At 50.4% G+C, this 22,885-nt stretch overlaps 1 protein-coding gene across 3 annotated transcripts in view; it reads right to left on the bottom strand.

Moving 5' to 3' along the window:
* The window catches only part of FGF18 (fibroblast growth factor 18), a 63,966-nt gene extending 41,663 nt beyond the window's left edge, over positions 1-22,303 (bottom strand). Inside the window, exons 1-2 of one of the 3 annotated variants that reach the window (XM_053991488.1) lie at positions 22,038-22,303; positions 21,730-21,766 (exon numbers count right to left, since the gene is read on the bottom strand). In XM_053991488.1, coding sequence (XP_053847463.1) covers positions 21,730-21,766; positions 22,038-22,069 — 69 coding nt within the window. In that variant the 5' untranslated portion in view covers positions 22,070-22,303. Of the gene's footprint in view, positions 1-5,413; positions 5,526-6,779; positions 7,003-8,490; positions 8,702-21,729; positions 21,767-22,037 lie in introns of those variants that run through there. The other 2 variants (XM_053991490.1, XM_053991491.1) reach the window with 2 other exon arrangements.
* Between the last annotated feature and the right edge of the window lie 582 nt (positions 22,304-22,885).

Below are 22,885 nucleotides of genomic sequence, written 5' to 3'. Positions count from 1 at the left end.
TATAATTCCACCCAGAGCTGGGTCTCCACAGTAAAACAAACCTGGGCCATTACAATCAAACTGTGGGTTTTTGAATAAAAACTTCTGCTTGTTCCCGCTTTGATTAAATCCTAGTCAGCCATGCTGACCATAAATTAGGCTCCCCACTATATACGCACAGCCTCTAGCAGGTTACATGGGCACAAATTGGAAAGTGTGGACAGCCAAACCCTTCTCAGAGATTTGGTGCATCACCTTCAGTAGCTGCACTGATTGTCTTGTAGTTAACTACAAGAAAAAGTCAAGGGAAAAAACTCTTCATGTTGCCCTTCATGTTGCCCTTAGCAGTCTGGACTTGAATTTCATACTGGCATAAAGTCCACTACAACAGAAGTGACACTTGTATACTCTTCAGCTTAACTGACTAGATCTGCTTCTCTGCAGTGAAGCCACCACATGGTCACCAGCCATGGATGTGTTTCTGCCCACCTCAAAAGGGCCACAGGAGGAGTGGTGAAAGTCAAACCAGCTTTTCCACCAGTGGCTGTGATCAGGAGGGGTCTGACAGCCTCAGACACCTCATCTGTTTGTTCTGGCCAAGGGAGTAAATTAACCTTAGTTCACTACAGCTTAAAATATTAATGTAAACTTTTCATTTTGTTTCCTATTTTAAGTATTCCCAAGAAATATCAAAACAGTAGTCCCACTTTTCCTTCCAAAGAGTCTCCTGACTTGCCCAAGGTCAGAGGACCCAACAACACCACTGTTCTCAAGATGCCTTCCCAAAGGGCAGACTGGGCAGCATGCATCCAAAAACCTCTTCACACCCAAACAAGAGGAAAGCCCAAAAATTGCTCCATCTATGACCTGTGGAGCATTTGCACCACAACATCCACACCATCCACTCCAAACTCACAGATGGGCAACATTTTGGTGGCACAATATTGTGCTCCCTTTAGAGCACAATAAATGACACGAAACATGGTCTGCAAGCAAAAGTGTTCTGATGTATCAGTGTGGGGTGGGAATTGGCAATGAAAATGGAAAAGGTGAATAAATCCTTGTTCAGATCCACTCCTGACTAAAACACATAAAGAAAGTGGCCACAACACATCAAAGAGCCCCACTTCAGCCTTCTGCACATCATCTCATACCAGCAAATACAGTGAAGCCTGAAAGTGAAAGCCTCACTAGAACTTTGCAGCTTTTCCAGTTATCCTGGGGACACCCAGGCCTGCAACAGGAAGAAAATCTCTCTCAGGCAGTGCTGCTGAGCACCAGACCTTCAGAAAGCACCCTGAGCCAAAGCCCAAGATCAGCAGAGCGGCAGCAGCAATGAGGTTCCCAGTGATGCTTCGGGATTGCCTTCAGTGCTGTTACTAAAATCTGGGATTTTGGTATTTGATGTTTTGAGGAGAAAGTGATTTATCTTTGATTTGGCTGTCAGATGCTCATAGGGAGCTGAAGGCAGAGGCTGGGCAAGGGAGGCTCAGGGCAATGCTGGGACATTCACTGCGATGTCAGAGGTGACAGACAGGGGTCACAGTATTTCCCACTCTCAGAAAACAGGGTGGCCAGGAGCTGTGACCCAGAGCTGGGGAGCAGGAGGAGGAGCAGCCCCTAGCCATAGGGCATGGTAGGGTGCCACATCAGGATGCTGACAGAGCTCTGGCCAGCACAGAGCAGGGCTCTGCTTGCCCTGCCCTCCCCAGGCACCACAGCTACACCTGAGCAAAGCACACAGGACTTGACTTTTGACAGAAATCATATTAATTTCTTTTTCTCCTTGCCATGTCTTTTCTTGCTTTTTTTTTGTTTTTCAAATCCCATTGTTGCAAAGGATGCTAAACTACCAAACACAGAGATGTTCCAGTCATGCTGACAGTCTGCCTTGTGCCCACAAAGCAAGGCTTTTTGCAGCTAAAATTCTGGCTCTGTTATTTTAAGATTTAAAACAGATTTTAAATCAAGATGACGTCGTTACATTGCTTTCACCACATGTTAATGAATTTCACATTTTTCTAGGAAAAAACCAAAACAGGTGGGATTTGAAGTGGGGGGAAGGGCAGGTTGCTTTGCTTTTTTGGAAACACCCAACAGAAAATGCAATCTATTTTCCAAAACACATTTTAATTCTCTTCTAATTGTTTCTGGAGCACTCACACTGCAGAGGCCCCAGCCCTTAGCTGCAGTGCCTCGGTGGGCCCAGGAATACCCACGGAGCTTCCTGCACAGTGCTCAGCTCCAACATGTCACCAACACACCTGTGCACCTTTGTCACTACTGTCTTGCCTAAGATCAGCTAATTAAGCACCCCTTCCTTATGCAAGTAGAGCACCAGCAGCACAGGGGGTGACATCTCCTCTTCCCCTGTCCAAGAAGCTGGCTGGCAAGCCCTTAGCCAAGGCCTGAAGTAGCTGATGCAGGAATCAGCAGGTGATGCTGACCCCGAAATACAGTCAGCCTAGTGTGTGTCACTCCACCACTTCCCTAGAAGTGCCCGGTTCTGACCCAGGGCAGAAATCTTGGAAAAGGAACAGGCTACAGGTTCCCCTTGCAGCTGAGCTGTCTCCTGGCCAGAAGCCGTGGTAAGAGCAGCAGTGAAACCACCCGGATTTAGCCACCTGCTTAAAGATAAGCTCACACTTAACCACCCTGTGGAAACAGGATGCTCTGCTGGAGGGTGGCCAAAGGGAATTAACCGTGCCAGCCCAGGCTGCATCTGGCCTGCAGCAGAGAATATCAATACCCCTCAAAAAAAACTTCACACAGTGTTGATTTAATGAGATAAAACCTGTTTGATCATTGCTAAAATCCATTCTCACGGGACTCCTTCCCTACAGGGTACACTCCCTCAAGCAGCAAACCTCTCTGAGATAAGGAACTCCATGTATATACCAAAAGACAGACTCTTCTATAAATCTCATAAAAATTAGTAACATATGTTTCCTTTGGCAACTGATTGCCAACACGCAGTCAAGGAGGTCACCTGAAACCAAGTAGACTCACCCTCAAATACACTTGAGTGCAGAAATATCTTTAAGACCCTTAAACTGAAGGGCTTTCACTCCTGTTCACCAAAGAAAGTTTTCCTGTTTACTGCACATAACATATCATACACAAAATGAGGCCCTTTTTTGCCTTTCAGTCTGATCATCCACACTTCCATGTAGGCAGCAAAACAGACCCTGGGTCCAGAGCTCCACACAACAGGTCTCTGAAGGAAAGGGCTGCTTGCACCTTCTAGCTCCTGAGCAGCACTGTGGGACACAAGAGACAGGACTCTTCCAGGGATTTGGGGTTGTATTATGGTCTGTCTGGCATCTGTCCAGCTGGTATGGGCTGCTATCTGTGCATGTCCATTTCAGCATCTCAGGATAGTGGTTTTGTGTAACTCCATCTCATTCTTTGGCAACAATTTATAACCTGCAAAATCCCAGTTGTCCAATAAGAACATTGAATTTAGTTTCATTTTCACTCTTCTCTTTTCCTTTTCCATTAATTCCTTATCCATTTATTATTTATTTTTCACTACACCTTTCAGTGATAATATCCAGCTACAAACACAGCTGGCTATCCAGAGTTCATACAAGGGAATAAATAGCATTTATTTTAAAAACAACCATCACCTCAAGCCCCAGAAGCAACAGAAATGTCTCACTCATGAAAGGAAGCTGCTCTCCCTCGTCTGTTGTCCTTGCCCTATCATTCAAGGTGGAGCATTCAGTCCTACCTCCTTTCCCAACAGCCAAAGGAACCAGAAATGACATCCAGCAAGTCCACAATGGGAGATTTTCATGTGCTCTTTTGCCAAATGATTCCCAAATAAGAGTGAATTTCATTTTAAATGGCTTTACAATGATCCTTCAGCTTAAAGAATGACTCCCCTCTTTGTTAAATCCCAGATGGAGGGTGAGGGAAAGACCATTTTGCTGATGCAGCCAAAGGTTTCACTGTGCATTAATCCAAGAAAAGCTCAGGAGCAGCAAAAGCCTCCAACAGCAGCACTCTGATGTCAGCCCTGCACAGGCTTGTGCCCCATCTCTGCTCTCACAGATGCCTCCTGTGAATGGAGCAATCCTAGTCTCGCCAAGGTCAATGAAACCTGGCTGTGCCAAGCCACGTTTGCAGGATTTGGCTTTCCACCCAACCAACCTCCACGCATTTCGGATTTTTCTATTTCAAGCTTTCCAGTAATGGGGGATGTTAATCTGTTATTGTTCATGTCATAAAGTGTTACAGCATGAGATGTCCAAGGCCCACAGCATACCCATGTTTGCTGGGAGCTGGACTTGAGGATTTCCTGGTGTTTTGCTATTTATGCTACGGAGATCTCAATAGAGAGTTCCGTATGTCATTCCCCCACCTGAACCAGGAATACAAAATCCCTCTAGCTAAGGGCCATACCGATTGCAAAAGATAAACAAATCAGGCTATTCAAAGTCCTCTCAAATCCCATCTGATAAGCAGGAAATACTTATTACCTTTCAGCCATCAAATCAACCTAATATTAATGATTTTCTCCATGACCTTCTAAACACATGAAAGTTAACTCAGTAAGGTCAACAAGAGGATATCCAAAACAGATCTCTCTCTCTCAAGCCCTCAAAGGCAAGTAACAAACCACTTTGCTTCCATGGCTTTGGCGGAATTCCTGTATACAAATCACAGCAGGATTTGCTGGCTCCCCATGACAGCCACCCTCAGCACACAGTGAAACACATACACTCCTCTTTCCTCCATTTAACTGCAAAGTCAATCCACCAGCAGGATGTTGTTACTATCATGTCGCAGAGCCTCCCAGAGCCAGATGGGAGTGGATGAGCAGTGCTTGGGCGTGGTTCCTTCTGTGGGTTTAGGAGCACATTTGGAAAAGCAGCTCCACACTCAGATGTGCAGAGAAGGTACTTTGCAGTGAAGCTCTGTACATCCAATGGGAGAGAGGCCATGGTGCAATAGTGCCAGAATTCCACAAATGGAGCTAAGCCTTTCCATATAAGAGAACTTAGAGCTTTGCTTTGGTGTTTGTTTCTTCCTGATACCCATTGAAAAATAGTTTTTTCTTGAAAAATAAATATCCAAAAATTTAAGCTGCACTCTTAAACTGTGGGAGATGTCACCATGGATGGTGACTAGGCACCCTTTGGGATGGTCAGTGAGAAAGGGCATGGAGCACTGTGGAAGTGGTTGTTCAAAGTGATCAGATACGAGATTCCACAAAAAACTCTACCAAAGGCATTTACAAAGTATTTCACTTGAAATGCTTTTTGATATTTCTTTTTGGTGAGAAAGCTGAAAAAGGAGAAAGAAATGGGGTGATGCAGGGGTCAAGCCTGCCCGTCCCTTTGGATTTCAGAAATGTTAAGTAAGACCCAAGGAGAACACATTTACAGGGCTTAGAAAAGTGGACACAGCTCCATGAGGTGACACATACTTGGATCCAAAAGCTGTTCTGCAAGCGAAGCCTCCTTTCCTCCAGAGAGCTGACCTGTGCATTCAGAAAGGCAGATTGAATCTCCTCGGGCAGTGTCAGACCTCTGCTCCCTCTGAAACACACAACCTCTGAGAAATGCAGCCATCACTCAGCCACGCTTCCAGCAGCTCCGAGACCCCACCAGCTGTCCAAGCCATGCACCACTGCAAAAGCAACGCATCTGTCAGCCTTGGAATGGCAGGCACAGTGTTACTGAGCCTGGTATGAAACCAGGAGGGAGGCTGGAGGGAGGGCCAAACAATTGGAACTTGAGAGCTTAAGGAAATGAATGTTTTATGGCCCATCAATCAGCATTTGACCGTTTTCTAGAGAAAGATGATGCCACCTTCCAGAAAACTAAGTTTCTCTTTTTGATGGTGGAATGAGCCATAGCCAGAACTGTGAAAATGCACCATGTGTGATATGGTGAGATTCTAAACTTGTTGCACCCTGGGAAATGGTTAATCCTGGGGAAGAGCAGGGTTTCAGCCTTGATGAATGACTTTTAGGAGCCCAGCTCAGCACCAGAGTGCTGCTGAGGTGCTGAAATGCAGCCCCCAGCCTCTCATCCCCCCCTGCACCTGTCTGTTCTCACTGGCTCAGAACAGGTCGCTGCCAGCAGCTCCCAGGTCACATTACTGACAATGTCACCACAAGCAGCAGCAGCTCAGCTGCCTGCACTAGGCAGCCCTGGTGCCACCCGTGCCCCTGAGCTGTGCCCTGGTGCTGCAGCACCAAAGGGGCCAAGACTGAGCCCCCTCCCAGCATCCAAAGGCAGCTCCAGTGGGACCAGTTCCTGCTACCTGTGTTGACCAAAGCAAACCAACCCCATGTACCTCAGCTGCGGGAGGCCACAGCTTGCCATGGGCTCTTGACAGTTCGAGTCTCCAGAAATACAGTTTAGACCCTAAATCTTTTTCTTATTTTTCTCCAATTGTGATATATCTTGATGAGGATGATGGTGATGATTATTAGTTAATAGCTGTTTTAATAATAATAATATTAAAATAATAATATTATTTTACCATGCTATCCATCAGGCAAGGAGCAAGCAGGGTTTTTTCTTTCTTCCTTTCTTTCTTTGTCTTTTTTTCTTTTTTAATGCTTGTTATATCTCTGCTATATACTTCCTCTCCACACAGAAATATCCCTTCAAAGCTTGATATTATTGAGCAGCTTTCAACCATGCCCAGCAGAGCCATGTATTCTCTGCATTTGTCTGGCCTTTGTTTCTAGGAATGAAATACCAATGGCTGAACAGTGTGACTTCGTTTCACTCCTTCATTCCAATACTTGTTCTATTTCTATCCCACTGGGTCAAACTCACCTATTGTGCGACCTCACCGATTTCAATTACATCAGGGATTAATTTGTTCCATTGCGTTGAAGCTGTTAATACAATCCTGGCTGGCTCTAGATTAGAAAAGGCACGGTGAGACCTCCCTCACAGGCAGTGTGTTTAACAGCAGTCTTGATCTTCAGTTTTGTTCGGCGGTGGGGTGGGTTTTTTCTTCCCTTTGTGCCCCTTTGCCCCTCTTTTCACAATCTTCCCCTTCCTTTCTAAATTGCCCTTATCAGAACTGGGTGGTCTTTCTGACTTCCCCTGCGCCTGGCTAAGGGTTGCCTCCCTGAGACGCTGCCCAGGGCTTGTGAGGGAGGTCAGAGCTGCAAGGTCTGACCTGACAGCACACAGGTGTGACCACTCCAGCTTTGGCACCTCTGCATGGGGTGCACTCTCTGCTCCAGAGGAAGTTTCTGTGTTCATCCATGTCCCCTAGACTCTGTTGACCAGTGGCAATGTCCTTCATCCTTCACCTGGGCCACACTGGATCCCACATCCCTAAGAGGCTCTGTGCTGCTGCCACCACTCCTCATTGCTCCCACCACGACACACAGATTTCTCAGAAGTCATTTCATGTCCCTCCTCACAGCATCGGTGCTGCTGCAAAGAAATCTGCAGCAGGCTTTGCAGAACAGCCCAAACCAAGCCCTGTGAAACTATGGACTGGGGAGCTCAGCATGGTACAACTGGCTCCACTACCTTAACAAAAAAACCTTATTTTCTTGATGGAGAAAGCACTCCTGCTGAAATAACCTGCCCTGGTATGCAGGAATTAAACCCGTGCCCAGCACAGGTGGCTCTGCACAGGTGAGAACAGGGCTGAGGGGCTGCCTGCCCCACCCAAGGGCACTGCTGGCTAAGCACACCGGCTGTCCCCATGACCCTCTGCTGCTCACCCAGCGCTGGAGGAGCCTGGGTGGCCACAGCAGTGGGGCTGCAGTGGAGACCAGGGCAGAGCACCCAGCGGGGTGTTCCTGGGACAAAAGCTGCAGCACCCCACTAAAAATACTTACTTTACCTCTTCAATTGGACCTGAGTTCAATTACTGAGCAACCTGCCAGGTTCAAAGCACCCCTGACCTTTTCTCCCCTTTCCCCAGGGGAGATGCTCCTGCTGCAAACCCGTTTGGCCACAGCAGCAAGGCAGAGTGGAAACCCCGAGCCCACTACCCTGAAACTGGTCAGGCATTTCCTAAACCCTGGAAAAAGGCAGAGTTATTGACCACAAGGACTTAAAATGTCAGTTTGAAGCACAGGCCTGCCAGAGATATCAAGGTGATATCTCTGCTCTTCTGCTTGATACCAGCCCAGTTGAGACTTCCACAAAAACAGGAGCAAAGGCACGAGATACAGAAAACCCGAGGAATACTCAGGAAAACCCTGCCATCAGAAGGAGATGGAAGATCATCAAAGACCACAATCCCCACAAGAGAATAAACTTATGCAGGGGCAGCACCTCATGGTGATCCAGTGCTTATCCTGGGAGCTCCTTTCATGTGGTCCCCTGACATCCTCAAGGAACACAGATCCTTGCTTCCACTGCAGAAAAGCAACTCCCTCTAGGGTAAAACACAGCAACTACCGAGCAGTGCACACCAGGTTAGGGCAGAACTCAGAAAATACCTTTTTGCATTGCATTTTCAAAGAAAACAGAGACTTGGCCAGCAACCGTCCCCACAGCAGCTCCAAGTACTGACCTCAGGTGAGAGGTGGCTTCTCTAAAAGCTGATTCAGTAGAGATGCCTGGGGACTTGACTGAATTATCCCAGCATCACCTTCCTCTATGAAGTGTCCTCTCTGGAAATCTTTTACTAAGCCCTAGTCAGTTCCACTCCTGCTCGTTCTGACAAGGTAACACCCAGTGACCCTCTGTGGGAACGGTGCCAAGGGGAAGGGACCTCCTCTGGAGTCCCTGCCATTCACACCAGCCCGGTACCTGCTAACAAAAGGAATGAGCAAGCAGTTTGCCATCCAGATTTCCCTCTGTGACAGAGTCCCCTTCCCGAGGAACCACAGGATGAGTCATAGAATGGCCTGGGTTGCAAGGGACCTTAAAGATCACCTGGTTCCAACACTGCCACAGGCAAGGACACCTTCCACCATACCAGGTTGCTCCAAGCCCCAGTGTCCAACCTGGCCTTGGACACTTCCAGGGATCCAGGAGCAGCCACAGCTGCTCTGGGCACCCTGTGCCAGGACCTCCCAACCTCACAGGGAAGCACTTTTCCTAACATCCCATCTAACCCTGCCCTCTGGCAGTGTGAAGCCATTCCCTTTTGTCCTGGCACTATATCACCTTGTAAATTGTCTCTCCATCTTTTTTGTCAGCTCCCTCACTGCTTCACCACTGCCTGCTCCTGTCTGAGGACTGATCAATTCTGCTTGAGTCACCCTCAATGCTAACCCCAGTCTGTTGTCCCAGGCCAAAGGGCTCCATGAGCATTTTTGCTCCAAGTTATGAACTCTGCTTCAGGCTGTCCATGGAGTGCCCACAAAACTCATCAGCATTAAGACGGAGAAATAAAAAATATCCTGGCTGGGTTGGTCTGTAAAGGTTCTTCTGCCAGCACAGCCAGGATCACCTCTGCCAGCAGTCACAGAACTTCTCCTTCCCCAAAAGCCCTTTGAAATACATTCTCAAGCCCTATTATCTCTCCTGTTTATACCACACTCCCTCTATCATTGAGAGATCTCCAAATAATTTATAAGCCCACAAGCTCCTGCACTAACAGGGCCATAAATCACATTTATAAAGCCCATCACTTGCTGTTCCCAGGGCTGTGGGCCGGGCTGGAGCAGGCGGCCCTGGGAGCAGCTCCCGAGCTCTCCACAGCCGCACGTTCCGAGGAGAAGGCGGCTCTGTTCTGCACCAGCCACAGGTTTGTTTCTCGAGCATCCAGAGAGGATCCCAGCCAGTGTCTTGCCTCACTGTGCTCTCCCCATCCCACCCCAACACAAGCACACAAAAGAGGGTTTTCTTTGCACAAAATCAAAGCAAGGGAGGAGGATGTTTTTGGCTACTTTCCTCAAAGAAAAAGGTTGCCCATCCAATAATCCCTAAATGAACAGTGGGTTGTTGGGCTTTCATGTTTGCCTTCGAGCCTCCCCTTGCTGTGCCAGGTTGCTGGTTTTCTTTTCCACAGAATTGCAAAACCCTTGAATAATAAAATTTGTGCATGGAAGTGCTGACACAACCCTTAACTACAGCATCCTGAACATGATACCAGAATAAGGACGCTCCCTGTGTGGCCCAGCCTATGGGTAAATAAAGCATTTCAGCAGCCAGCACCAACAGATCATAAACCTCCATGAGCATAAATACCAACAACAACCCAAAAAGATTAGAGGGCTTATGGGCGAAGCATGCTGGGATGATTTAGAGTTGGTGTGGAAGGGTCATTATTGCTGAATAGGTGGGGATGAGTGGGCCACAGAAATCAATAAACCATTCTGCTCCCAGGGAAGGAAGGGACCACGCTAATTGTGCAAACACACATTTACCATTCCAGGCCGGAGGTCTCCGACTCACCCAGCGCGGAGGGATACAGGGAAGCTACTCCACGTGCTGGGGGACAAGGACCTCAGTCCATGACACGTCCCAGCACCTGTCACTCAGGGCACAGCTCACCTAAGCCCTTTGCTGGTCACAACCTGCTGCTGGAGGCAGCTTCAAATGAATGCAGATGCAGGCAACATTCAGCTCCATTAATTCTATTTCCAAGGGAGTTAATATATGGCTGGCACAGGTATCTCACTCGCTTTCAGCATCACCATCAAGTCAGAGCTTTTCCAGTGCCCAGTTCAGGACACAATGGGTCCTGCCAGCACCAGTTACCCTCAAGCACCAAAGACAACTCTGGGATCCATTTCATCCTGATCAAATAATTCCATTTGGAAGTTTCCACACTGGCATCAGAGATGGAGGTGGCCACAGAGTGAGCCACAACAGCTCTCTGGATCCTCCAGTGAGGACAGACCCAGAGTTTTGCAGATGGGTTTCCAGGCACAGAGCTGCTGAGGCACAGAGTTCAAAGGCAGTGAGCAATTCCCAGTTCCTCCTTGGGTGCTCCCCATTCCCAATTTTTCTACTTTTTTCCCCCCCACTTTCTTTCTAGGAAACACAGTAATGACAAAAACACACTCACTTTGGAGAGTGAAGCCTATTTATATACAGAATAAATCTATACCATACAAATACACAGCTGTTTGTACCCAAGGGGCCAAGGGTAAGCAAAGCCTATTTTGGGGACACATCAAGGAGGGAACCAGCAGCCAGTGGCAATGCCTATTATTCCCATGAAGAAGCCTGAGCTCACAAGCACATACAGCTGCAAATGGTGGCTGCTTTTACTCCTGCTGGTCGGAGCTGGCTGATGGTGGTAAAGCACAGGGACCTGCTCTGCTCCCCCTGCATGACCCAGTCTCCTCCTCTCTGCCTTTCCAAAGGTATTTTAAGAAAACACTTTCTAGATCAGTTAATAAAATAGTTTGAAGTTTGCCCAGCTCACGTCAAGCTTACAGCTTGCAGTTAATGGATTTCAACTTAACTTGGGATTTTAAGAGTTTTTAAAACAAGAAATTTCATCTTCCCTCCAGAAATAAATTCTTCAATAGCTTCACTGGAAAAATATTCCCAGGAATGGACAATTCTACTACTTATGTACTAAAGACGGCCTAGGAAAAAAAATCAGATTACTACTGAGCCTTATCAAAAATATGGCATAAACCATGTGTTGACTTTAATCCAAACCAAACTGTCAATCTGCCTTCAGGATCCCATAGAACAAACATGAGCCTAGGGCCAGAAAAGAAAGGCTGAGTTTGTTTTCTAATAGGAGATTTGTTCTGATCTCTATTAGCCACACTTCTGCCTGGAAATATTTGCACTGCAAAGAGCAGACAAATAGGATTTCTTATCTTTCAGCTTTGTTGAGTTAGGGATAAGTCTCATTTGGTATTAATTAATTTAGATTGCAAGTTTCCCATTTTCAGGGAACAATTCTCAACTGTTTTGGAAAATAAATCTGTTTTTGAAATGTTTTAAATAAGGGAAAAAATAAAGTTGTGTTAAAATCACTGAGGTTTGGGCTGCTGCATCTCTGCACAGCTTGGGGGTACCAGGGAGAACCCCACACATTTTGCTCCATCCATTGCCAGTCACCAGCAGTGGGAAAATGCGGCTGGGGGGAAATACAGGCCAGATATGGGCAGACACGAAGATGAGACCTTGTGGCATGAAGCTGGGGATCCCCCAAGAGCCCTTTCTTTGAGCCACCAGCATCCACGCCCACAGCACTGAGGTGATGTAAGGCCCCATGCCTCATCCAGACACCCCCAGGTCCCTGCCTGGTCTGGGGACACCCTCTGGGGACCCTCACCCAAGGGCCACTAACCCAGCACAGGGCCGCTCTTCCAGCTCAGCCTTGCTGACCTCAGATCAGACTCTGCACAAATTTCCTTTGGAAGTGAAACCCCACAACTGAACCTGACACCACTGACCTGGTGCTCAGTGTCTTGACAGACATGGTGATGGTGCACAATGGGGAAATCAGGCTCCCAGAAATGAAAGCTGAGCAAATAAATTCAATTTTCTTGTTTGCTACATTTAAATAGCAATTAAATTCTTATTACCTACTCTTTCAACATAAACAGCACAAAGCAAGCCTTCTGCCTTGCTGGCAGACTGCTCCCATTTATTATAGGACAAGGGGGAATGGGTTTAAAGTAAAAGAAGAGAAATTTAGATTAGATGTTGGGAAGAAATTCTTTCCTCAGAGGTGGTCAAGTGCTGGCACACATTGCCCAGAGAATCACAGAATATTCTGAATTGGAAGGTCCACATTAGAATCATCCAGTCCAACCCCTGGCCCTGCACAGACACCCCAACAGTCCCACTCTCTGCATTCCTGGGAATGCTGTCCAAACACTCCTGGAGCTCTGGCAGCCTCAGGGATGCTTCATCCTTGGCAGTGTCCAAGGCCAGGTTGGACACTGGGGCTTGGAGCAGCCTGGGACAGTGGGAGGCGTCCCTGCCCACAGCAGGGGGGGGGCTTTAAAGTCTCTCCCAACTCAAACCATTCTGGTTCTGTGATGAGCAGGGCAGACTCTCCATGCTGACCAGAGCTGCTCTCACTCCTCCCTTCCAGCCTGAGATGTTCCAGCTTTGAGAACCCCAAAGGAAACACACACACAGTCCCTCCCATCCCCACAGCCTGGAGTCAGGCTGGCACGGCCCATCTCCCAGCACGGAGTTCCAGGTGGAATTCCAGGAGAAGCTTGCAGCACTGCCTGCTCCCTGGGACAAAGGTGGCACGTGCCTGCAGCACCCAGCGCTGTCCCTGCAGCAGAGCTGCTGCTGCCTCATCGATTGCTGGGGGCTGCTTGCTGCTCTGATCTCAGCTGGCCGGGATTCTCCCAATCACCGTGAGGTCGCAACCACAGGGTCAGAAACCTGCACTATATACATCATAATATATTGTACAGCTAATCAATACTGCACTGCCCTGTGCAGTGCTACAGTGCAGCCTTCACACCCAGGGACTGAGGCTGCTCACGTGGGATCATAACCTTCCAGCCCGGGAGAGTAAGGGGACCAAAAGCAGCTTCATGTTAGAGCTGGAGAATGTGGCTGGAAACGGAGCACATACTCCACTCACTGTTCGTTCCTACAACGCAGTTGAATTCCACCTGTGGCTTGAATTCATTGGCTTGGGAAAGCAAATACAGTTATCTGATCAGGATTGTACCCGACACTCCAACGGGAGAAGCGATGCAGCCACACCGTGAGGAGATCACCCAGGGTGTGACAGAAAGGAAGTGACCCCAGTCCCTGTAGTCACAGCACTGCCAGCTTTCCAGACCACCCCTCTCTTCAAATGGATAAAAAGCATCAGAGAAGCAGCAAAATGCCCTTTTACCAAAAATGTCCTTCACCCACTTTGTGATTTATATTCCCATGGCTTCCCATCCCAGCAGCTATGCCTACAGACACCCAGCACACACATTACACACAGTCATTAACCAGGCTCACCACTGCTCCCGGCATTTTTCTGTTAATTCTGGATTTCTGTGCAAGAGCAGCTCAGAGTATTCCAAAAGATACAAAAGCTTTTTAACAAGCTGGCCTTCAAAATGATGCCAAAGATAGTATTCTAGCAGAAAAAAAGGGATTTGAAATACGTTGCAGGAGAAAAAGTAACTGGGAGGACTAAGGAGTGCTGGGAATACCTTGTAGGAAGAGCAATCCATTATTAATTGCTGCATCCTGACATTTGTATCCACGCAATATGCACTTCTCTGGCACCTTCACCAAGGTTTAGCATCCCTGCATTTGGATTTTAAAAGACGAGCAGAGGAATCACAGGGCACACTGGGCCCCTCGCCATCCTGCTTCCCCTCAGTGCCAGCTTCTTGTTGTTTCCAGATCCAGCCCCTTAGCCTGGCCACCATGGGGGCTCTGGGTCTGCCTGTGGCAAGTGCCAGCACCCCAGCCTGCCCCTGCTTCCATCTCCACATGGGTGAGCCCATGGGCTGGACTCTGCTCCATCTCCTGTCCATCACCAGCCACTCAACAGTGAGTAGGATGTGCTGGGCCATTCCCCACTGCCCACTTCCTATCACAGAATCATTTAGGTTGGAAAAATCCTCTAAGATCACCAATCTACCTGTTAACCCAGCCCTGCCAGGCCCATGGCTAAACCAGATGCCCAAGTGCCACATCCACACATCTTCTGAACACTTCCAGGGATGGTGGCTCTACTCTTCCAGTGCTTGACAACACTTTTGTTGAAGAAATTTTTTCCTAATAGCCCATCTAAACCTTCCCTGGCACAACTTGAGGCCTTTTACCCCAATGCCACAGCCTCAGATCTTCCCCTGTCCTCCCACAGCCTCCAAAGCAACGCTGACCTCCAGCAGCATCAGCAGCAAACTCAGCAGCACCAGTGCAGCTCCAGCCCTGTAGCCAGAGAAGCACCAGCCCAGGCAAGGAGTCACATGCAGGAGATCATCAGAGCTGTTCTGCACCCTGAGCTCCAGAGGTTAAAGGTGTTCTGGCTCTCCTGGCTGCAGAAGAACGAAGGCAGTAACTCCATGAAAAGGCACAGTGAGCAGGGTGTGAGAGAGCCTGGCAAAGGGGAGGATGTGCTGTCACTGCGTGGACAACACTGCCGCGTGGTTCAGCCTGAAATGCAGCTGTTTGTGTAGGCAGAGCAGGCAGGGGCTGAGATAGCATTGCCCAGGCAACCAACCCCACATGGACGCACCAGGGGCACAGACCACAGCCCAGCCCCTGGAGGGGGAAGATTGGCACGTCGGCTCCCACCCGCCGCAGCCCCTGGGGCTGTGAGGAGGTAGCACAAAAGGAAACACACAGACCATGACAGGCTAAGCCTCCTCCTTCCTCTGTGTTCCCCTTTCTTTCTCTTCATGCTATGGCGAGGCTGCTGAATGGCAATAGTGAAATACTTTTGCAGAGCCAGACAGTCTTTTATATTTTGGGGTTTTTTTCTTACTTTCCTTCCAGCTTCTTTGCCAGATGCCTAATCCTCCATGGACATCTGGAGAGGCATCAGGACACAGAGGCGACATGCCAGGTAGGCAGCACATTGCGCAGCTCTGCATAATGTCTGCTTCTACCTGCTGTTATGGTACAGCAGGTGACCAAAACACAAAAACCCAGGGAAGGAAAGAAAAACAATCATGTCTGGATCTTCCAGGCCACAAGTACCCAGGTGGAAGCCCCCTGGTCTCAGCATTAGAGCACAGGAAGGCCATGCCCTGCAGCAGAGCATCTCACAGGCAGAAGGGCATTTAGGTGCCTCCCTGGGCCCAGGGCTTCCAGCTCCCCCAGCACCCACCCCAGGCTTCCCAGGGCCAGAGCAACTCGCAGACCCCAGGCAGGGACCCTGGCAAGAGGTATCCCCATGTCTGTCCAGGCACCAACAGCAGCCATTCCTCTTTTCCCTTCTTAAATCACATTCCATGAACACATTTTTTCACCTGCACTTATCCTAATAAAGTATCTAAATCTGTGGAAAAACAAAGCAAAAGCAGCTCTGCAAGGGAGAAGAGGAGAGAGCAAAGCAGAGTCCTAACGAAAGGAAGAGATATATAAAAATTCTTCCAAGGATCTGGGAAGTAGCTTTACATATCCAAAATAATGATTTTCAGTCCCAGGTGAGTCTCTCTCTTGAGCTCAGCCTCCCACAGCAGAGAGAGATACCCACTGGCCCGGCTGACCAGCTCGGTGCTATCAGCTTACAGCAAAATCAAATATTCAGTGTGGCTGCCCAAGCCCCCAGTGCTGCTCATCCTCCCTGAGCCTCCTGTCACCCTCAGCAGTCACTCCCACCACCAGCTGCTTCCCACATGCCAGGCACAGCTGCAGACCTCAGGCAGTGCCACCCTCTGCCCATTCTGCTCTTTTCTCTCCCACCTTGATATGCAACAGCCAAGCTACTCTGTAAGAAAAACTAATTCTGAGTTTGAGCAGGAATTCCTCCTGTGAATCCCACTCCACTCCAAACCCAGCACTGCTCCAAACCCAGCATGTCTCAGAATCCCACACTGCTCTGAACCCCGCACTGAACCTCACACCACTTCAAATCCTGCAGTACTCCAAACGCTGCGCCCCTTGCCTCCATCCAGTCTTGTACTTGTTAGGTGCAATAAGGAAAGCAAAACTGAAATACAATACAACCATCACGCTGCAGCCAATTAAAATCTGAACCTCATGGTGTTCTTCTAGGCACTCTTCCCAAACGCTGAAGCAGCTCACGTTTCTGTCAGCCTTGCTGGGGTAAGAATCTGGAAACAGCTTTGCAAATCTTCCTGCTAAATGTCTTTGAGGGGTCTTTGTGGCAGAGAACCTGTCCCAGCGCTTTGAAGGACTGGGGACCTTCAGGGAGAAGCAAAGGCATGGTGTGCCCAGGACAGGCAGCCAAGAGCTGCTGTTGGGGCACAGGCTGCACATCCCCATCGGTGTAGGAGCAGGACACACACCTACGCTCACCCGAGCTAAGCTGAGTCTCGCCCCTCCCACAGGAGAACCCCAGCACACATCAGCCCAAGCACCAGCCCACTGCCACTCAGCTTCCCTGCTCCAGCCCAGGCAACTGCTCCAATGTGTTTCCTCTTCCTCCACAAGCCCAAGCTCTCCAAAGTTCAGGAGGCAGAAGCAGATACACAGGGCAGCTTCAGGACACAACACTTCATAGTCTGGTGCAATGAGTCAGCAGCAGGGAATAAAAATCCCTTGTGGCAAGCCACATGGTTGTTTCCTGGAGAGCAAGGATTTTCCTGGAACAAACGATTTCACGTACAACAGGACCCTGCCTCTGCAGGTTGCAGGCCAGCAGAGGCATACCATGAGGAACTGTATTCACCACTGGGAATCCAGCACAGCACCAAGCCAGAGCTAGGGACCATCCCATCAACTCCAGCCCATGATGGGGCCATGCACTTCCACATCGCTGAGCTCCTCTGCTCATTAACTCAGGCTTTGCTCACGCAGTTTCTCTGGTCTTCTCACTGCCTAGTAATCAAGGCAGGTGCAATCCAAAAAATCAACAGAGGGCTGCCCAGCCTTTCACAGACCACATTTGCCATATTCTGTCCTTCTCAGCATGATTTCTCCACCCTTGTGGAGCAGGAGGCAGGTATGGCACAGGGATGCTGTCTGAGGATGTGGTGCTCCCAATCCAGGCTGAACAGAGAGGGGAAGCATGGGATCACCCAGCCTGGGGGGCTCTGGGCACCACTGAGCCTTGGCATGCAGGGCTTGACTACAAGGAAGGAGCAGCCCATGGACGCACCACCTACCCCCTCCCACAGCGCTTCAGGAACAACATGGGGATGCCCAAAGCTCCATCCCTGGCAGCACACGCAGCCTTGGCGCCTCCTCAAGACAGGCACTGTGCCACCCAGAGAGGACAAAGGCAAGTGGGTGCCCATCTGCAGGGAGGGGAGACATGAGAATAACCTTGTTGGTGATGTGGAGTCTAGCACCCTGACTTTGGTGCTGTCACCGGGAGGGCAAGGACAGGGCAGGCAGGGAGCTGTGGCTCTACCACTGCTGCACACCTGCAGAAAGAGTGGCCAGCCAAGGCAAGCTGGGCGGGTTGTGACCAGGACCTCTTTTGGCTTCTCCACAGTGAATCCCCGGAGCCATTTGGTGGCACTCACCACCCATCCTGCTTGTCCCAGGGAGGATGGCTATGGAGCAGCAGGCAGGGAGAGGGGAGGGAGCTGCTCAGCAGGCTCATGCCTCTGACATGTCCTTCTGGCATTCCTGCGTGTGGTTCCGCCAGACCGCAGGATCTGGCTCACTGAACGTGTGGAAGCAACACTTCTCCGTGTCTCACTTTACAATGTCCCAAACAATAACTGTCTGTCGCTGCACAGGAGCTTAGGAGAAACATAAGTTGCTATTGGCATGGCACACAGCAGCCTTCCTCTTACACAACACCAGCAGATGTGAAAATAGCCCAGTGCTGCCTTGTGCATTCCTCTGACCTCCTGTTTGCTTCTGGATCAGATTCCAAAGCTGGATCTTAACCTACAAGAGCCATAAAAGCAAAGGATTTGGCCCTATCAGGGACCTCTTCATAATCTAAGACAGATGCACTCCGTGTAGGAGAACATGGCGAGGTTTATCAGGCAGGGAAGAGGCTGAGGCAGGACCACCCTCTGCTTTGCAGCACAGCCAGGGCAGCTCACGCTGGCATTGCCCCGTGGTCTGCCTGGCCCTGCACTCAAGGTGGCTCAGGGACAGAAGAGCTGGAAGCTCTTGCAAACCAGGACAGCACTCAGAACCTCAGATCCTACTGCTCAACTTACACTGAAGCTGCCTCCAGCCCCCACCTGCCCTGGCAAAGGGGGCCCTCTGAGGTCCCATGTCCCCAAATTTGTTATCCTCGATGTCACTGGTGCTGCCAGAGCCAGCACAGCATGGGGCAAAACCCTCCAACCCTGCAAGGTGCTTCTGGGGTTTCTCACCTGCTTGAAGAGCAGAGATTGACTCCAAAGCCAAAGCCAAACCCCAAACCACTCTGGGACATACAGAACAAAAAAGCACATGGAAGAGAAATTGCTCCTGGAAGTGTGAAAAGGTAGGAGAATAAACTGAAGAATTCTAAAGATGTGACAGAGGGAGAGTTCAGTAACCATCAGCAAAAGAGCATTCCTGAGAACAACCTGCATAAATAAATTAATGTCTCCAGGGTCTGCAAGGGTATCCAGTGTCCTTGCTTTGGAACTGCAGCGACTCCAAGCATCAGAGTGACTTCCTAAGAGGCAAGAGAAGAAAACAAGAACAGGGGCATTGCTGTTGCAGGGGAAAGTGAATGACCGCTCCTCCAGGCAGCCCTGGGAGGTCCAGGGCCACTCCCAGGGCTGTGCTGCACCCACGCTCTGGCAGTGCTCCCCTCTGCCCCACCATGTGTTAGTCCCTGTGCTCCTTGGTGGAAATGTCACACAATGGCAAAGCCCTGGAAGAGTTCAACTCATCCAGGGGTCTAAATCCTGCTCCTGGAAACTCCCGACCCTCCAACCTCCCTGTGGCCAGGGTTGGGGAACATTTCCCAGTGCTGCCATAACCTGCCCACAGGGGATACTACACCTGCCCCATTACCCACTGGCAAATGTAGGGTGGCCTTGGGGTCTATGAGAAAGCTTTTGGCCAGAGCTGAGCACCCACCACAGAACTGCAGCAGCTCACACGTCAATGCACCACAGCCCTCGTACACGAGGATCCACCAAAACACACTGAGCATATCCAAACTATGGTGTTTTGTCCCCGAATCCCTCCAGCCCCACACACACTAGAGGGATTTCTACCTCTGCACACAGGTACCAGGCAGCAGCAGAGCAGAGTACTTCTAAGACCAGCACACAAGATGAGCCACAGATCATGGCTTGAACGGAGGGCAAAAGGCAGCCTTAGAACATAATCCACTTCAGGAACTCTTAAATCTCCCCAGTACAACACAGAGCCCTTTAAGCAAAACTAAACAACTTCCTTTAGACTAAATAAATATTAAACCTAAGTGATGCATTAATTTACTCCAGTTCACCAAAGGCTAACTCCTACCCAAACTGATCATTATTAAAGAAATCCTATAATCCCTTGCTCCCATTCAGGCTCAAAACATGTAATCCCATGAATAAATCCAGAAAGAAAGTGTAACAAAATGGGCAATAAAAACTTACAGCATTCACATCTTTTCATCTACCATTAATACTGTAAACACTCACTCGAAGGCCCTCGAGTATGACTAATCTAATGTTTTGGCTCCCCACACCAATCGCCGAAGGAGCTCCGCTCTGCGTGTGACACCCAAAGAGCGCCTCTGCCCCTCCAGCCGCAGCCAGGACACCTCCGCAGAGCTCAGTGCAGCCATCGCACCTCACAGCCCCCAAAACGCTGCAAAATCAGCACAAAAGGTAGCAAGTATGGTTCTAATAGCACCAGAGCACAGAGCTTTCTTCTTTTTTTCCTTTTTTTTTTATTATTTTATTGCTTTGGAAGCCTGCAAGCTCCAACTGTATAAATGCCAATAACTTTGTTTTAAGGCTGCTGAAGTAAGAGATCAGATTTTAGCAAGTGCTTTCCAGGCAGCCAGCCAAACTTTTTCTGATTCACTAAAAGCACCGAAGGGAGGGGGAGAGGAAGGGGGCTGGAGGGCTGATTAACTTCAGTTACCGCACAAGCGCAAAAAAACCTCTCCCCGCTGCAAAGGGTTCCGGCGCTGCGAGCCCTGCGCAGCCTGTCATTCCTCGGGCTGAAAAAAACACGCACCAGAGAAACAGAGCAAACACCTTCCAACCGCAGGGTAATTTACAGCTGTGGATCCTCTCCTCCTGAGGAGAGTGCTCCACCACGGAAGGCTCTGCTGGTGTCAGGTTCGAGCTGCAGTTTTTGGAGGGGGAGAGGAAAAAAATGTGATCGGGCATTTTTTGGATGGATGGGAGAGCAGGGGATGGGGCTGGTTGGGGTTTTAGCTTGGCCAGAGGGATGGAGCCCCCTCCAAGGCTGTGCTCATCCAGGACCATCCCCTGCTGCAGATCTGGAGAGGGTGAGCAGGTGCAATCCCGGCCAAAGCACAACTCAGTGCCAAGGGTGGCACAGTGTTCCCCAGCTCCGGCGGGAAGGTGGCTGGAGCCACCTTAGTGGCACCTGCTCTGCCCGGCCCCGCAGGTGGGTCTGTTCCAGGATGTCCAGCTAAAATCCCTGTGGCAGTGGGGCGCATGGCCACGGGGGCAGCTGCCATCCCCATCCCGCGGGCACCTGGGCTGCAGAGCCTCACTCAGGGTGTTCCTCCAACGGCCTCATTCCTGCCGAGACAGGATCAAAGGCTGGAGCTGACTTGGACGGCGTTCTACTGAATAATGGGGAGGGAGCACGCAGCCTCCTTCTCTTGGCTAGGAAAACTTGTGTTTTTCAAAGCATCGGTTTTTGGGAGTGAGTTACCAAAGAGGAGAAGAGGAAAAAAAAAAAAAAAAAAAAAAAAAAAAGAGAGAGGGGGGGGGGTGGAAAAAAAAAGAAAGGGAAAAAGGGAAAGAAGGGCGACCAGGAGAGCGCCTGCTCTTCCAAGACAAGTGCATCAATCAACATTGTGCAAGGAGAGTCCAGCACTCCCTCTCAGATCATTAGCCAGGCTAATGCACTCCAGAGGATGCCGCTACGGCAGGCTACCGGCGCACCGGCTGCACCCCTGCCCGTACCGCCGGCCGAGCACAACGGGGCACAGGGGAAGCCCCAGTCCAGGGCAAGTGACACTCCAGCATCTGGTGCGGGGCTCGGTTTAATATAGCTATAAAAACTAGAGGGAAACAAGTGAAAGCCCCAGCCAAACCTGCCTGGCACTCGAGGTCAGCACGCCGCCTTTGTTTCTATTTTACAACCAAAAGCGAGAGAGGACAGAAAGGACACGTACCTGTACCTGAAAGCACAGCAGCAGGAAATGTAAACATCTGGAGAGGAGAAAAAAAAAGCAACAAAAGATCAAATGATGTGGTAGAATGATTAAAGTTGATTTTTGTTTTGTTTGGGTTTTTCTTTGTTTTTGTTTGCAATTTTTAAAAGGGCTCAGAGCGATGCTCTGCTTATAAAAAGGCTCAGGTCCCCATTATCACCTGGCTGCAAGGAAAATGCAACCGGAGCCTCCAGAATGAAAGTTTAAAAAAAATTTAAAATATTTTTAAAAATTAAAAAAAATATTTAGAAATATGCCATAATCCTTACAGGCAAGTGCAGGCTGAGAGCAGTGAATACATCGCTGGGCGAGGAGGGGGTTGGCCGGCGGCTGGTCGCTAGCGGAGCGCAGTCTCCCGCCGCCGCGCTGACATGGGAGCGATCCGGCCGGCGAGCTCCGATCCGCGCCGCGCTGCTCCGCGCCGCTCCGCGCCGCCGGGAAGTTGTGGTACCGCCCGCTCTGCCTCCGCCGAGTGACTCGTCAGGCATCAGCTCTCCTCTCCCCCTGTCTCTCCTCCTCCTCCTCCTCTCCCTCTCTCCGCCTTTGGGGGGATGAAGGTGCTTATTGTCAGTAACTTCCGATCATCAGCAAGTGCCCCCCCGCGTCCCCCCGGGCCGGGCCAGCCCCGCTGGGCGGATGGAGCCTCTCGGCCGCCGCCGCGCCCCGCTCCGGACTCCGCTCCGCACCCCGCGCCGCGCGCTCCGGGCGGGCGGCATAGCGATGCGCGGGGCGCGGGGCGGGAGGCGGGACCCGCCCGGGCGGACCCGGGGCTGGCACCGCCTGCGCGGAGGGGGCACCGCCCGGCCGCGGGCAGCGCCGCCCGGGGAAACGTTTTTTACAGAATAAGTGAGGGAGGGGGTCGGGCTCCCCCGAGCCCTCCCAGGCCCGACAGAGCGGGCGGCGTCGCTCGCCCGGGACGCGAGGGGCTCGGAACCCCCCGCACAGCGGCCGCTGCCCCGTTCCACCGACACGTGTGGCCGCGGTTGCCCAGTGCGCCCTTACCTCCGACGGGGCAGGAGCGCGTCCCGTGCCCGCCGAGCCCCGGGCGGGCGGCAGTGGGGCCCGGCAGCCCCGGAGCGGCCCCTCGCGGGCCGGGACAACCGCAGCCGCCCGGTCC

This window comes from Vidua macroura, chromosome 15, assembly GCF_024509145.1.
Source record: "Vidua macroura isolate BioBank_ID:100142 chromosome 15, ASM2450914v1, whole genome shotgun sequence".
Classification (NCBI taxonomy): domain Eukaryota; kingdom Metazoa; phylum Chordata; class Aves; order Passeriformes; family Viduidae; genus Vidua; species Vidua macroura.
This window is presented reverse-complemented; position numbering and strand designations above follow the sequence as displayed.